Source organism: Apus apus, chromosome 4 (assembly GCF_020740795.1).
Source record: "Apus apus isolate bApuApu2 chromosome 4, bApuApu2.pri.cur, whole genome shotgun sequence".
Taxonomy (NCBI): domain Eukaryota; kingdom Metazoa; phylum Chordata; class Aves; order Apodiformes; family Apodidae; genus Apus; species Apus apus.
The window spans coordinates 37,366,610-37,383,107 of NC_067285.1; the positions used below are offsets into that span (position 1 = coordinate 37,366,610).

At 48.4% G+C, this 16,498-nt stretch overlaps 1 protein-coding gene across 2 annotated transcripts in view; it reads left to right on the top strand.

Annotated features, from left to right (window-relative positions):
• Positions 1 to 3,964: 3,964 nt before the first annotated feature.
• MINPP1 (multiple inositol-polyphosphate phosphatase 1) overlaps positions 3,965 to 16,498 on the top strand; it is a 49,534-nt gene continuing 37,000 nt past the window's right edge. For both annotated transcript variants that reach the window (XR_007889258.1, XM_051617055.1), the window contains exons 1-4: positions 3,965 to 4,528; positions 5,205 to 5,393; positions 6,239 to 6,336; positions 6,846 to 6,979. Coding sequence is in view for 1 of the 2 variants with exons in the window: in XM_051617055.1 (XP_051473015.1) it covers positions 3,982 to 4,528; positions 5,205 to 5,393; positions 6,239 to 6,336; positions 6,846 to 6,979 (968 nt within the window). In the remaining variant the exon portion in view is untranslated. The remainder of the gene's footprint in view (positions 4,529 to 5,204; positions 5,394 to 6,238; positions 6,337 to 6,845; positions 6,980 to 16,498) is intronic.

Sequence of the window (16,498 nt, forward strand, 5' to 3'; positions counted from 1 at the left end):
CATCCTGGTAGAGAATCTGACTTTGCTCCTCCTTCCTGAAGTTACCATTTCAAATCCTTCTGGTCTCTAAAGAAGGGACAGAACTTGAACTTAGGTTACAAGTGCCCATCTGCCTCTCAGTGCTGTTCTTCTTTGGTCCTTCCCAGCAACTGCCTCGAGATCCCAGTGCAGGAAAAGCAGCCTCCTGTGCAGGGCTCAGGTGAACAGGCTTTGAACAGCAGCAGAAACACTGAAGCACTCAGTGCTGCAACCAGGGTGCAGCTGGAACAGAGCCCCAGCAGAACAACTGCACGTAGAGCCTCTCTCTTGCCCCTGTGCTGGGCACTGGTGGGGCTGCACCTCAAGCACTGGGTGCAGTTCTGGGCCCCTCACTGCAAGAATGACATTGAGGGGCTGAAGCATGTCCAGAGGAGCTACCAAGCTGGTGAAGGGGCTGGAGAACAAGTCCTGTGAGGACAGGCTGAGAGAGCTGGGATTGTTCAGTTTGAAGAAGAGGAGGCTGAGGGGAGACCTCGTTGCTCTCTACAACTGCCTGAAAGGAGGTTGTAGGGAGGTGGGAGTTGGGCTTTTCTCCCAAGTGGATAATGACAGGACCAGAGGAAATGGCCTGAAGCTGCCCCAGGGGAGGTTTAGACTGGATATTAGGAAGAATTTCTTTACCCAAAGAGTGGTTGGACACTGGAAGGGGCTGCCCAGGGAGGTGGTGGAGTCACCATCCCTGGAGGTGTTTAAAAGAAATACAGTTGTGGTGCTTAAGGACATGATTTAAGCACTGAAAGGGTACATTAGGTTATGGTAGGGGGATTTAGGTTATGGTTGGACTTGATGATCTTCCAGGTCCCTTCCAACCAGGATGATTCCATGATTCTATGATTCAAGTGAGGTCAATCTGATGACAGCTGACATGCTTGCTGCTAGGTATTGAGAGATCACACATCCAACCCCTTCTTAGCTGCATGTCTATGAAACAAACAGGACGAAATCCTCACTCTCAACTATCTGCCCTAAAAGTCTCCATTATGTTTGGTGAAAGTAAACTCTCACACTACAGAGGGCTGAGACTTCAACAAGAGAATTTTCTTTGCATCCTGTACTGTTTCCTTTCCCAAAGCCACCAGGAAACGTGGCAAGTAGCCCTGCACAGTGTCGCTGTGAGACGGGTAAGTCACAACACTAGTTCAACACAGAGCCCATCATTTCACCCAGAAACTTTCAAACAGTTTTTCCTATATTTTCTATCCCCTTTCTTTCTCAGCTTTAAAGCTTTGCCTGCCCTAACTGGAACACAAACAGGTTGCTCAGATAAGTTGTGCCCCATCCCTGCAAGTGTTCAAGGCCAAGTTGGATGGGCTTGAAACAACCTGGTGTCCCTGCTCTTAAGGAGGGTTGGAACTAGTTGGTCTTTAAGGTCTCTTCCAACCCAAACCAGTCTCTGATTCTATGATTCTATGAACTGTTTGAGCCTTAGCACATCATTGCATTAACACTTTGGTTTAGTTACTGATGAGCAGGGAGACAGGTGACATTCATACTTTCCAACAGATTATCACTAGTTGACTAAATACATCATGAAAATCTATTTAGTCAAGGAAAATTCTCAACTGTATATAAGCAACAGCCAGACGGTGTGGGCAGGGAGTAAAGTGCCTGAGCTTTCTGTGCCTAAACATAGTCTCCCCAAGACCTTCTATGGACCAAAAGCTAAGCCCTTTTACTGATACCTGAGATGTCCTTGACAACCTCAAGCCTTGCTTTAGCTGCAAATAATTCAGTTCCCTTAGCTACAAGCTGATAACTGTTCAGTACTGAGGCATTTTTGCAAATGCTTAGAGCACTGGGGGATGTTTTGCTTGCACATTTGCCCGAGCTGTTTTATAACCCAACGTGTCACAGGCTCACTCAGGCTTTTCCACCGGATGCCTCTTTGTATTCTTTGCTTTTCTAAGCCCTTCTAAGCTTTTCTGGAGAGGCCATTACAATGCCCTCATGCCGTGCTGCCAGTGATGCCAGCAGGGTGTGAGGATTATAGCTGGTAAGGGTGCCTCTCTGTTCACTGTTCTGGCTGGATCCGCCCCAGGCTGCAAATGTCACATTCCCTCTGGTTTGACTTTTCCACAGCCATGTATTTCCACTTAGAACTCACTCCTGCTGGGAACACATAAGCCATGTTAAAAAAGCATAATGCCCCACAGTGCCCTTGACCCCCAAAGCACCATCCTTGGCAGCAATGATCTACACCCCTCCTTCTCAGCCCAGTGCTTTGGGTGGAATTCAGCAGCTTTTGGGCAAAAAGCTGAAAAACACCCTTAAAAAAGCCCACTCACAGTTCTTCTGACACACCATATGGGCCAGTGTGGAGAAGGACGATGAAGCTCATGGTGGATGCCAAGCCCTGCTGAAGCATGAGCAAAGGGGGGAGTAAGGGTCGATGCTTTAGCATTGCAAGGGGCCATAATTGGCCAAAAATGGGCATTTTTTCCCTCCCATGGGTGCAGCCCCGAGGGTAGGTAGCACTGCCTGAGGGGGCCTGCTGCCTCACCCAGCATTGCCCCTTGTTGGACAGATGCCCTCCTGAGGCAGGCAGAAGGAGAGAGCCGGCACCTTTAGTGTTCTGAGGAGCCATAAATGGGTGAAAAAAGGTGTTGTTTTTTTTCCCCATATGGGTGAGTCCTGAGAGTAGACAGTCCAAGCTGAGCTGAACCAGCCAGGCCTGAGGAGAGCTGCCTCCTCCCCTGCCTCACCTGTGTGGCAGGTGCCCTTCCAAGGCAGGCACAAGGAAGGTGTCGCAGGCTTTAATGCTAAAAGGATCCATAAATGCGTGAAAAAGGCTTTTTTTGCCCCACATAGGTGGTGAAGTCCAGAGGGGAACGGTCCAAGCTGAGGGGAGCCAGCACCATTCTCCCCGTACCTCACCCAGGACTGTCCCCTTATCTGGCAGGTGCTCTCCCAGGGCAGGCACAAGGAGGGAATCATGGACTTTAGTGTCATGAGGAGCCATAAATGGGTGAAAAAAGTGAGGTTTTTTTCCCCATGCAGGTGCAGCCCTGAGGGGAGGTAGCCCGGCCTGAGAGGAGCTGCCACCTCCCCTGCGGCTGCCCTCCCAAGGCAGGCAGGAGGAGGGAATCATGGGCTTTAGTGGTGAGAGGATCCATAAATGGGTGAAAAAGGCATTTTTTTCCCCTACATGGGTGAAGTCCTGAGGGGACACAGAGAGCCTAAGCTGAGGGGGGACACAGACAGCCCATGCTGAGGGGACACAGACAGCCCATGCTGAGGACACAGACAGCCCATGCTGAGGGGACACAGACAGCCCATGCTGAGGACACAGACAGCCCATGCTGAGGACACAGACAGCCCATGCTGAGGGGACACAGCCCAAGCTGAGGGGACACAGCCCAAGCTGAGGGGACACAGACAGCCCAAGCTGAGGGGACACAGACAGCCCATGCTGAGGGGACACAGCCCAAGCTGAGGGGACACAGACAGCCCATGCTGAGGGGACACAGCCCAAGCTGAGGGGGGACACAGCCCAAGCTGAGGGGACACAGACAGCCCAAGCTGAGGGGGGACAGCCCAAGCTGAGGGGGGACAGACAGCCCAAGCTGAGGGGGGACAGACAGCCCAAGCTGAGGGGACACAGCCCAAGCTGAGGGGACACAGACAGCCCAAGCTGAGGGGGGACACAGACAGCCCAAGCTGAGGGGGGACACAGACAGCCCAAGCTGAGGGGGGACACAGACAGCCCAAGCTGAGAGGAGCCGAAGCCGCCACCACCTCCCCGGGCCGCCCCTCGCCTGGCGGGCTGCCTCCCGGGGCAGGCACAAGGAAGGAATCGCGGGCCGCAGGATAACGAGGAGCCCCCCCCGGGTGGGAAAGGCGGGATTTCTGCCCACGATGCCGCCCCCGGGGGGAGGCAGCGCGGCCCGTCCCGCCCGGGCCGGCCCCTTATCTAGCGGCCCCGCCCTTCCCGCGGCAGCCGCCATGGCGCCGCGCGGGGCCCGCGCTGCTTTCCCGGCCGCTGCCGCTGCCCTGGTCCTGCTGCTGCTGCCGCCGGCGGGCGCGGGGCTGAGCGGCTACTTCGGCACCAAGTCCCGCTACGAGGAGGTGAACCCGCACCTGGCGCGGGACCCGCTGTCGCTGGGCCCCGGCGCGGCCGCCCCGCCGCCCGCCGCCTGCGCCCCGCTGCAGCTCCGCGCCCTGCTCCGCCACGGCACCCGCTACCCCACGGCCGGGCAGGTCCGCCGCCTGGCCCGCCTGCACGCCCGCCTGCCCCGCCCGGCCGCCTGCCCCGCCGCCGCCGCCCTGGCCGCCTGGCCCATGTGGTACGAGGAGAGCCTCGACGGGCGGCTGGCGCCGCAGGGCCGGCGCGACATGGAGCACCTGGCCCGCCGCCTGGCCGCCCGCTTCCCCGCGCTCTTCGCCGCCCGCCGCCCGCTGGCGCTGGCCAGCAGCTCCAAGCACCGCTGCCTGCAGAGCGGCGAGGCCTTCCGGCGCGGGCTCGGGCCGGCCCTCGGCCTCGGCGGCGACGGTAAGTCCCGGCCGGCCCCGGCCTGCGGGTGCCCGGCGCTCCCGGGGACTCCTGGCGCGCCCTGAGGGGCCCTGGCTCCCTTCCTGAGGGGCCTCCGTGGGCCTCCCTGCCCTGTGGGGTTCTGATCCTCCCTGAGGGATCCCTGCTCCCTTCCCGAGGGACCTCCGTGGGCCTCCCTTCCCTGTGGGGCCTCTGGAACCCCTTGGGGGATCCCTGCTCCCTTCCTGAGGGACCTTCCTTCCCTGTGGGGCTTCTGGAATTCCCTGAGGGATCCCTGCTCCCTTCCCGAGGGACCTCCATGGGCCTCCCTTCCCTGTGGGAGTTCTGATCCTCCCTGAGGGATCCCTGCTCTCTTCCGGGGGGGCTGAGGGATCCCCCGTTCCTTCCCTGTGGGATCTCTGGTACTCCCTTAGGGATTCCTTCTCCTTTCCTGAGGGGACCCCTCGGCCCTCTCTGAGGGGCTGAGGTAGTGCTGCCCCAGGCTGAGGGAAGCTGTGGGGCCAGTCCCGTGCCCCCACATCTGGGGGGGCTCAGCACCCCACATCCCCCTCTGAAGGGACACCACTGTGGTGAGGGGACTGTCCCGGGGAGCGTGGCTGGGTGGCTGGGCCCTGGTCCCCCTGGGGATGGTGGTGCTTCCCTGGGCTGCGTCCCTGAGGCCCACGTTTGCTTTCAGAGGTGGAGGTGGAAGTTAATGACTCCTTGATGCGGTTTTTCGATCACTGCGCCAAGTTTGTGGCCTTGGTGGAAGAGAATGAGGCAGCAATGTGCCAGGTGAATGCCTTCAAAGAGGGGCCGGAGATGAGGAAGGTCTTGGAGAAGGTGGCGAGTGCCTTGTGTTTGCCCGTGGAGGAGCTGAACGCAGGTAATGGGTGCCTTTTACAGGTGGCTTCAGCTCCAAGTCTGGGTGAGAACTACCTCTGAGACACCACCTGCTTATGCAGAGTAGGTACTGCAAGATACCCTGTAAATCAGAGACACAGTCACTAATTAAATGCTTAAGGCTGAAAATGTGTATTGGTGTTCCAGTAATGAATGCTTGTTACTCAGTAGTCAGAAGGAAAAGATGTTTGAAAATACCTTTTCAACAGGTGAAATCAACATTTCCTTTGCTTGAAGGGATGCGAGTGTGTTGTTCTTTTAATTCTGCTTTGTCAAGCAGATGTAGCTTTTGTAATGCCTGTTAGAATTCAAACCCACAAATAACCTCAGGAGAAGGTGGACCTGGATGGCCACGCTGTAACTTCTTCCCCTGCCCAGAGTAGCAGTGCCAGGTTTCCTTGTGTGGTCAAGTGTTGGGGGAAGCAACCACCCCAAACAGGCATTGCTGTCATTTCCAGCACGTCCCTAAAGCCACAGTCCTGAAGTTGCAGCTCACCTCTGGTCAAACTTGGCAACTAATGTGGAGCTTGGGTAGTGGTAGTCAAAGACTGGTCTGTGTTGAACAGACACTCCTTCCTTGTGGTGATGAGGACACACATTTGATGTGAAGTTTTCCCCTTCTAGCAATTTAATGTGAAAAACTTGCAGTCAGAAACGTAGATTCTGAGTGATCAATCTGTTGAAAGCTTCATTTTGGCCTTTGGACTGCTGGTTGTTTATTGGAATACATTGCCAAATTTTAGTTGCCTTTCAGAGGCAAGCTGTGAGAAAGTTGCTACTTGTGTAGCAGTGGTTTTATCTTTTGCTTTTTTGTCGGATTTATTGCAGATCTTGTTCAAGTGGCTTTTCTTACCTGCTCCTATGAGTTGGCTATAAAAAATGTGACCTCTCCATGGTGTTCACTTTTCACTGAAGAAGATGCCCAGGTAGGTGTAGGTGCTAAAGGGGAGAGAGATTTGAGAACCCTTCAAAAGATGCCTCCGTGTTCAGATAGAATTCCTTACACAATCCAAAGTTGTAAGTTATGTGCCCCTTATTCTTCAACCTAGTGAAGCATTTCTTTGGTCTCCGAAGAGCTCTGGATTGATCAAAGCAGCAAGACTGCTTTGTTCAGACTTAAATATTGGAGCAATTTTGATTTCTCATGGTTAAAATGCCTTTTTCTTTCCTATTGTGCTTAACTCGCATAGTGCTTTTACTTCTGTAATAGCTGAAATGCTCTGAACAGCTTTGTTTTGCCTATAATCATATGATAAAATGCCTTGATTCTGAAGGACAGCAAATGAGGCCTTCTAGGTCCTCCAAGATGTTATGTTTTTTCTTGTGTGTCCAAGAATTCTTGATTTCCTGCAGTGTGTGGTAGCATCATGGCTCCAGGTTGTGGGTTTTTTGTTTTCCTTCTGTGCCATGATAAAAACTTGGGAATTCTGACTAGGTACTGGAATACCTGAATGACCTGAAGCAATACTGGAAGAGAGGATATGGCTATGACATCAATAGTCGCTCCAGCTGCATTTTATTCCAGGATATCTTCCAGCATTTGGACAAAGCAGTGGAAGAGAGCAAAAGGTAAATAAAAAGGCTTTTGTGCTTTGGCTATGAGCTCCCTGTGGTTAATCCTGGGTTGGGTTAAGTGTGAATAGATGTTAAGTACTTTGCTTCTAACCGTAGCAATATTAGGGGAGTTTGAGCTAGGAGAATTTTAGTGGAGAGGTTTACATTTTTAAGAGCAATATTACTTCAAATAGTGATTATTTTTTGCTTCCATTGATGGTCTTGTGCCCATCTAATGTATTTCCATCTTTTAGCCTACTGATGCACACAGCCCTCCAAGGCATAGTCAGCTGCTGTGTCAGATAGTGTTCCCTTCCTGTGCAGTTTGAGAAGAGGCCATTGAGTTAAAACAATGAGCTTTCTGTTTAAAATGTCTGTGTTAAAAGTTACTTGTGAAAATAGAAGGTGGTGGCTCGAAAGCATCCTTGTGACATGCTCTGTGATCTGCTTACTTCAATATGGAAGTGTTTCTGCATGTGTTTGATTTGAGTCTCTTGCATTATTAAAGCTTTCTGTTCAGATAAAAGGTTCTGGAATGTGATTACAGAACAATAATTATTCCAGATCAATCCAAACACCTAGTGACTCTAGACCAGAACAGGCTGTTGCAGGAACCCAGAGGCCAGAGCTCTAAGAGCAGACCAGCCTTGTTGTAACAAACCTGCCTTGTAGCCAGGGGAGGGCAGACTGCAGGTGATACACGGAGTGTCCTGTAAGAACAGGAAAAAGGCACTTCTGTCCTGAAGTTGCTGTGAATGCATTGGGTTTGTTGCATGAATCCACAGTCAGTGGGTCACCTGCCAGCCCCAGAGCACCTCCTAGGATATTTAGTTTCCCATCCTTGTTCTTTTACAGCAAGGCTGCAGTTCAGGAGCAACACTGTACCTGCAGGAAGGTATTAGGCTTTACCAGTAACTTGTTAGTAGACTGAAAGATAAAATAACCAGGTGCCTTCAAAGGATGGTGGTCTGATAAAGTGGTTTGTCTTCATCCATTGCCATGATGTGGCAACAGTCACACTGTGAGAAACATTTGTCGCACCAGTGAAGAGGCCCAAATAGATCCTTCAGAGGAGCACAGGTTATTCACACTCTTGCAAGAATGGGTGACCTAAACAAGTAAGGTGAATAACTTTATATTCCCTGTTCCGATGCAAAGTTCCCTCCCCTGTTTCCCCACTGGCTGGGTACTCCAGGGTTTACAGCCTATCTGATGCTTCTAATTATCCTATAAGTTTCCTGCCCCTGTTCACACATTCCATTCTAGCAGGTTACTTTTTACCTTTTAAGGTAAAATTTTGACCTTTCTTGCCCCCTTGACTGTCTTCCCAATCACCAAAATGATCTATACCTACTGGTGTCATCCTGCCCTGAGGAGCAAGATAGAAGTGGCTTTGTTTGGTCTGATCTTGGCCATAAATCCTGCTCCGTGTTTGGATCCCCCAGATGGAGCCCAATTAAGTCCCTCAGTTTCTTGGGCAGTAACCACCCCAGGTGTCATTGGGATGTGCAGATATCTCACTTCTCTCTTAAACAAACGATTATATTCCTAACACTAGGGTATATAAAAAAAACCACCCCAACACTATGCTTCTAAGACTAAGATGCAAAACAACACTATATTTAATGTCTAACAACACTGTCTCAGTGGAAAAACAGTAGCAGCAGCACTCCATCCACTGAGCTGCACAGACCTTTGTAGTGTGGTGGGTATAACCATCCCAATGCTTCCTTAAAAGCTGGAGATGAGATTCTCTGCTATTTCTGTGTATTGTTTGTTCCTGAGAGCTGGTATCAGTCAGCAGCTGTGAGTTAGTATCTGTTTGATTTTGATCTTAACTTGTGTGAGTTGGTGTGCTGGGGACAAGTAAAATGGGAACGAAACTGGGCTCTGTTGTGGCATGGACAAAACAAAGGCTTCAGTTACAGGTGGGGACACTTGTGTTGCAGAATTACCTGTGGTTGCTTTCATGTGCTGGTAATCTTTTTTCTGAGAGCTGCTCCAGGCTCTTTTTTGCATTCGTATAATTAATTTACAGCCTCCATGCATGTTCCTAATGCAAGCTGAGGAACTGTGAATTCATAGTTTAGTGATCAGTCACATGAATGAATAGCTTAGCATATAAGTGTGGAAATATAAGTACACAACATCAAGGATGTGCTCATAAGATTGTGTAAATGTTGTGCCTTTAAACACTATAGAAACCAATTGATAAGTAGCTTTAATAATCAGCAAATTGAGCTTTGGTGTTGATAGGTACATGTGGTGGATGTTTTTGCATTCCTAGCATCCATGGACTTCATTTCTATATTCAATATATTAAAGCAGATCTGGCTAACACCCAGCAGAATTATATTAATGACATATATTTCAGCAACAAATGCATGAATCAGGGGTATGTCAGGCTGTATGTATGTTGGGATTTTGTTTGTGATAACTGGTTGGAGAACACTTTTTTTTTTCCTTTTAGTTGGCAGACTCAAATAGAAGTAGCATTCACAACTTGGATTGGAGGAACAATCCATAAAGTTGATTATAGCAGAGAAGACAGCAAAGAAGTTTTGCTCTTTCAAAAGTTTGCTGTCTGAGGTTCCATGTTGGACATTAACAGTGGTAGAAGAGCTGTGTAGTAGGTCAGTTGAAGTGGTTGGCTTTTTGCTGCCCTTTAGTGTGTGTTTGTTGCATGGCAGTCAGGTGCCTTTCTGATTCGTACCTGTGCTGTGCACCAGCCAGCACAAAGGAAACACCTCTGTTCATTTGGCCATGAGAGGGTTAAAACTTGGCAGTTGCAAAGCTTATTTTTGGGAGGAGGTGCTGGGAATGAAAGGTGGGCTGAAGGAGGCAGCTGTGGTATCTGCCACTCTTCAGCTGAGCTGGATTAAGAAATCAAATGGTCACTGGTGTCTGGAAGTTTCAGGCTTGTGTGGGAGGCAGTGACATCTCTAGTGTTGGTCTTGGTGGTTATGCTAGATCACCCCTTACATTAACTTCTTCACTGCATCCTTTCTTTGGCCTCCTGGAGAGCTAAATGAAAAACACATTAGGTCATTAACACCCAACTATGAGCAGGTTGGCAAGTACTGCTGCTGGGATGGCCTCTGTGCTGTGTCTGTCTCTATAAACACAGCAAGTAAGAACTGGGGATGAGAAGGTCTGGAAGAAGTGCAGGTTAGCAGAAAAGCAGACAACCAAGACTCTTCACACCCCTCTGTCCTTATGAAATCTGAAAAACAACTTCTTCATGTAGCTTGACTCATGTAAGGAGAGTGATCAATTTTGTTTGCTTTAGTGGAATTTACTCTTTGAACAGTGACAGCCTTTAAATCTTCAATTCTATGCACTAGTTAAAAAGGAGCTCTGTGTGTCTTTAAAGGGGTATCTTACATGCAGTTAAGTTTAGTATTAATGAAAACAGTGCCATAGTTGACAGAATCTGTGTCTGTACTTATGATTTGTTGAGAACTGGATCAGCAGTCACTAAGTGACAAGGTGGAGCAGGCTGCTTGGGGAAGAGCAGGTGTCTGAGGCAGGTTACTAAAGGGCTGCTGTAATTTTGTCCTGTAATTCCATCATGGGGGTTGGGCTAGAAGACCTTAAGGGTCCTTTCCAACCCAGAGCATTCTATGATTCTGCCTCTCAGCTTTGGCTGCAGAAGTTTGATTGCAGTCTCGGGGGCTCTCGTGTTGTATGGCCACCACAGAGGGAGGCAGGTATTAAGATCCTGCGTTTGTTTAAAGGGCGGGGACCCAAAAAACCTTACAAATTCAAAGCTGAGCGAGCTGGGCGGGTAGTCTGCACCACCCGAAGCGGGAAGGGAAAGCTCCCGAAGTGTGTGTGGCCTTGCAGTCAAGGAGCGTGTCACTCCATCCCGTGACGTGAGGTGGCAGTCTTAAAAAGCACTGAAGACTTGAATAGAACTTGGATTGGGTTACCCGGTGCTCTTAAGAATGTGTGGAAATCCGCCGCTGCCGATGGATGGGAACAGCTCGGCGTCTCCTCTCATCTGGAGGGCGGATCCGGCTGCCTTTTCCATCTAGGGAGAGTCTTATCCCAGAACCCGTGGCAATCTGAGAGTAGAGCTGAAAACAAGGAACCATGCAATTAAAAAATACACCCATGTTAATAACTGTAGGAAATGTTTGCTTGTAGAAATGTGCGTGCATGAGTGTGGCTTCTTTTACAGTATTGTACAATTTCAAGGAAAAAAGGTTAAATATTTTTGCAGTAGTTCATTAGTCAGGGAATGAATCTTGGTGACGGTGAAAGACCTTTTAGTGGAATGTTACTTCAATTTGGCAGTGTTTAACATTGATTTGTAACTGGCTGTTTACTTTAAAAAAATTAGGAAAAACGCTCCAAGTTCGTTCTTTCTGGAAAGCTTACCTGGGCTGTCCAAAAGCAGAAAGGGGAGCAGATCTGTTCCAGCAAGAAGCTAAGGGATCTGGGTGAGCTCTCCTGCTCCAGACTTGGCAGTGTAGAACAGTGTCGGTAATGCTGCATTTTTGTAACATTCTTTAAGAATTTATATTCAAAGGCTTTGCCCAGTTTTCAGACCCTGATACAGATGAATTAAAAAGAGGAACTTGGCTTTTATTGTAACCTTGTTTCTTCCATGAACTGTTTCTTGACTTTGCAGTCTGAGTGCTCACCCAGCTTGGTTGCCTTCTTGGTTACCCTGTTGAAGTTCACTTTCTTCCAGGGTGTCTTCTGCTGATTAGTCTCTACTTGAGAAAATAACGAAGGTGTTGAAACAATGACTATGCTTATGGCTAATATAGCCCCAACTTCAATTTGAAGTGCAAAAGTTTCAGACATTTTTAGGATCTTTCATCATAAATTCCAATAGAATTTTTGGTTTAAACCAGGAATAAATAGTCTCTTCTCTGTAGGTCTTGCTGTGCAGTGAGATGGTCTTGAAAGGGATTCTCCCTATATACATGTCAACTGTCCCCATCCAGAGAGCTGGTGGAACAGTGCTGGGACACCTGTCAGTATGCAGGAACTTGGGCCTCATGCTCAGTTTATTGATACTTGTGTTATTGACCACCTATTAGCACACCCATGCGTGGACCATATTCCTCTTCACCCTCAGTAGCCAGAAAGTATAAAGGGTAATTTTTCAGGAGAAAAGCATCTACTCTTTGAGGCTTTACCACGGTCACATTGGCCTTTCAGGACCACGTTCCCTCAGTACCTTCTTACCACTCTGGAAGGAAATGTGCTTACATTCCTAGGGGAAGGTTGGAGGCCAGGACTCTGTTCCACACACATTTTCCTAATTAACAAAAAAAAAAAATTGTATCGCAAGAGTTGAATATAAAGTTAAACCAGGTGACTTCTAGTGCTGAAATGGAGCACTTGGGCAGTTGTCTTAGTCCGTAAAGCACTTTATTTTTGTGAAAACATAAGAACTGCATTTTTCCCAAGTCTTCCTGCTATGGATAGAAAATACAGAGTCATGCTATGCAACTGTGTAGAGAAGCTAATGGAGAAATATTCTTCACTTACTCCTGGGGTTTTCCCCTCACTGGAGCCTGGGCCTCACTGCAGGTGTCCCTGCTCCTCAGTGTATTGCTAGAACTGCCACGTGGTGATACCTACCTGCACGTTCACTTGCAGCTGTGCTGCTGTGGAAGAACCCTTGACAGACTGCTCTTACCAGTCAGCATTTGTTTAAGTAGTTAGGTGTCCAGTTTCCCAAAGCTGTGGTATTTAGAGGAGCTTTGACATCAGGATGTAGTATCAGGAGCAGTCGAGGTTTTTCCTTACCTCAGAAGAAGCCTTGAGTTCTTTGTGGCTTTTATGTGGGCTACAGCTAGTGACCAAATCCTGTTCTTTCCCCCCACCTAATATGGTGCTGATGCTAGGAATGACCTCAGGCTTTATGGGTCCCCATCCCTCCTCAAGAGGCTTATCTGGTCTGTGTGTTTCATGGGACTGCCAGCTCACCCCGTGGCTCACTGTTGTCTTGCCTGGCTGGGAGACTGGGCTCACTGAGCTTGGGAGGAGGAAGGGGAAACACTGTGGATGCAGGAGGAAGCCCCTGTTTCTGCATGGGTATGGATCAGTAGGAAAAGTGTATGTGGAAGGGATAAAGATGGGTGTTGCTTTTCAGCTGTGAGGTGCCCAGGTGAGCTTTACATTTGTGATCAGGGAGAGCTGTTGTGCCAACAGGAACTGTGTGTATTCATGAGAAATCCATGTATTTTGGTAGTTAATGCAACCCGAAGCAGATAGTCTTTAAAAAAAATGCTTAACAGCTACACACATGGACAGGAGTGGATTTGAAAATTGGTTGTGGCACGCTCTAAGGATATCAACTATTCATAAAAGCTGTTTTATACTTTTTCTTCTAGCTTCAAATATTCAATATGCTTGATCACCCACCCAAGAGGGTGGGTCACCCAGGGGTGACCCACTGTGAGGCTTTGTATGGGGCCACTTCAGGGGTTTCCCCACCATCTCCCCTGGCTCTCTTGGGTAATGGGAGAGCCTGTGTTGAAAGCTTCTGGGGTAGGTGCTTGTCACCTCTTCTGTTAATTCCATAGTGATATATAACTTGCCAAAATAAAAGCCAAACCACAAATCCCTGCTTGACTTCAGTGTATCTGCTCAGAGAGAGCAGGCATGTGCATGTGATGAATGAACTGATCCTTGTGGTAAGATAGTCATCTATTCACAGAATGTGTCAGCTGCACAGTTCAACAGACCACACAATTTACAGTACTGCACCTGAAAAATGTGCAGGTCTTGAAAATCAGAGAAATGGGATGACTTCTGCTGAAGATGGGGCTTCTGAGTAAAAGGGTTCTTCTAGGGAAACCATGGAATTCTTCATAGTCCTTGGAGCATGTTCAGCAGCATCCCTGCTTCTGTGTTACTTTGTGTGTTTGCTGACTTCTGTCAGGTACCTGAGCAGTCCAGGGGACCTCCCCTGGGCATGTGTCCTCATCCATCTGCTTAGAACTGGATCTTTAAAGTGCCTTTCAAACCTCCCAGAACATACTGAACCTCATTAATTACCTAATATACTTGCTAGCTCAGGATTACTCTGAGAAGATAACTCAGCAGCTTTTATAGAGTCATATCCTTTTATCTAAGGTATTAAAAAAGCAAGAAAAACAATGCCTAGGCAGCTGACACACCAATGAACTGGTCTAACCAGTATTCACCCTGTGCAGGAAAGGTTTGAGAAGTGGTGTGACCCCCTTGGTTTTGGCTCCTCATAATGGTTCAAAGTTTAACATCAACACGATGCTGCTGCAATGGTGCTTTTCTTCTCTGAGGTTCCTTAAGAACATCGGAGGTGGGATCATTTGGAAAAGAGCCTTTGAAACTGCAGAAGCTCTGAAATTAGATGAAGTGAGGCTTCGTTAGCTTTTGGGGTTGTGCTGGTGAATTGGTCAGGAACTTCTTAATTTTCATCTGTGGTCAGATCTACTTAGAGGGGTTACAGTGTGGGTGGTTCAGCAGCTGAAGGTGACACTTGTCTTCCATGGGCCCTGCTCGTGTTCTGCCTAGTGACAGTTGCTTCAGCTTGTTTGGAAAGGCCCCATAAAATGAATGTGAAACCAATTGCCAGCAATCACTTTCAGACAAGCTCTTAATACTTTAAGACAAAGTTTTATGCACAGTCTTTTTGTCTCCCTTTAAAGACAGAAATGAGATCAGTGTGCTTTCCCAAGTCATTCACTACTAAGTAGAAGGGAGGAAGAAAGTGAATTGGAGTATCATTAGCAGTTGCCACGCTGTGGTGTTGAGAACTTTGGTGCTTCCATGTGATGTTGAGTCATTAATTGATTGTAAAGAAGACTGAGTGTGGAAACCTCAGGCCTTCTGTTTAATATTAGCTACTGTCTTGCATTTTATCAGTGTTTTGTTGGTTGTGCTTTGCACTCCTGTCTTTCTCAGAAATGAAGGGGCAGTAGTAACCTTTGCCTGTGTACAAGCTCTCAGGAGGCAATCTTCCACCATTTCCTCATAATGAAGAGTATTACTCTTGCTATTTTAACCTTGGTGGTGATTTTTATTGTCGTTATTACATTACATGTAACCACATATGAACTGGAGTCATGACCCCAGAGACTAAGCAAGGAATGCTTGGATAGTCCTAGAAATCAGATACCCAGTGCTGCTGAGAAATCAAGTGTACCATGGTAGAGGCTTTGGAAAGCTCAGGGTTATATTGTATAAGGAAGCAGTTTTAATCCTTGTTAAAATAATAAGGTGGGATAGCTGTGAGTGGGGGAGGATTGCTTTATTTCTCGAGGTGGTTTGGCCTGTCACCATCAGGATTTCTTGAGACTATGGCAGTTGAAATGAAATGAAATCTCAAGTTACAGTGAGAATGAGCACCTTGTTTATTCGTTCTTTTGCCTTCATGAGATTTTCTTTCCTTCTATAAGACTTCTCTGTGTATGTGTATATGCAGTCCTTTGTTTTCTGGTCTGGAATTGTGTGTCTTGCTGGGTTTTTATAACTAAGAATTTAACCATATTTTTTGTGATTTACTTCCATAACAAAATTCTGGCTAGTGTCAGCTGGAAGGTAAAGCCAAACCTTGCTGCAAAGCCAGTCCTGATAGCCAGAATGTTCATTTTTGGGTTTTGTTTCTTAGCATCTATGAAAACTTTTTCTCCTGGGGGGGGGATGTGTGTGTGAAATCCACTCCCTGTGGAGTGAATAATGCTTTCATCCTATGTAACACTTGTTTTGGAGACTTTAGCAGCATGTTTACATTACTGGCTTCCTTGCTTAGTAAACTGTAAACTACAGACCACCAGGTTTGGAAGCAGGCCTGTGTGTGAGGGCGGGCAGCTGGGATGAAATGAAAATGTGCCAGCTGGAGCGATAAGGACTTGAATGAAATAGCTGAAACAACAGCCAGTGAGTGTTGGTTGCAGCCCAGAACCTTGTGGGGGCTGACAGGTGTGATGATTTAAAAGCAAATAATTATGGAGGGAAGGATGCTATCAAGAGGGACCTTGACAAGCTTGAGAAGTGGGCTTGTGCAAACTGCATGAAGTTCAACAAGTGCAAGGTTCTGCACCGGGGTCAGGGTAATCCCAAGCAAAATTACATGCTGGGTGGAGAATGGATTGAGAGCAGCCCTGAGGAGAAGGACTTGGGGGTGGTGGTGGATGAGAAGCTTAGTGTGAGCTGGCGTCGTGTGCTGGAGCTCAGAGACCACCTGTGTCCTGGGCTGCATCAAAAGCAGCAGGTCCAGGGAGGGGATTCTGCCCCTCTACTCTGGTGAGACCCCACCTGGAGTGCTGTGTACAATTCTGGACCCCCCCAACATGGGAAGGACATTGAGCTCCTGGAGTGAGTCCAGAAGAGGCCACAAAGGTGACCTGAGGGCTGGAGCAGCTCTGCTCTGGAGACGGGCTGAGAGGTTGTTCAGCCTGGAGAAGGCTCCAGGGAGACCTCATGGCTGCCTTCCAGTGCCTGAAGAGGTTCCAGGAAAGCTAGGGAGGAGCTTTGTTCAAGGACTTGTAGTGAGACGATAGGAGGTAACAGATCAAAACTGGAAGA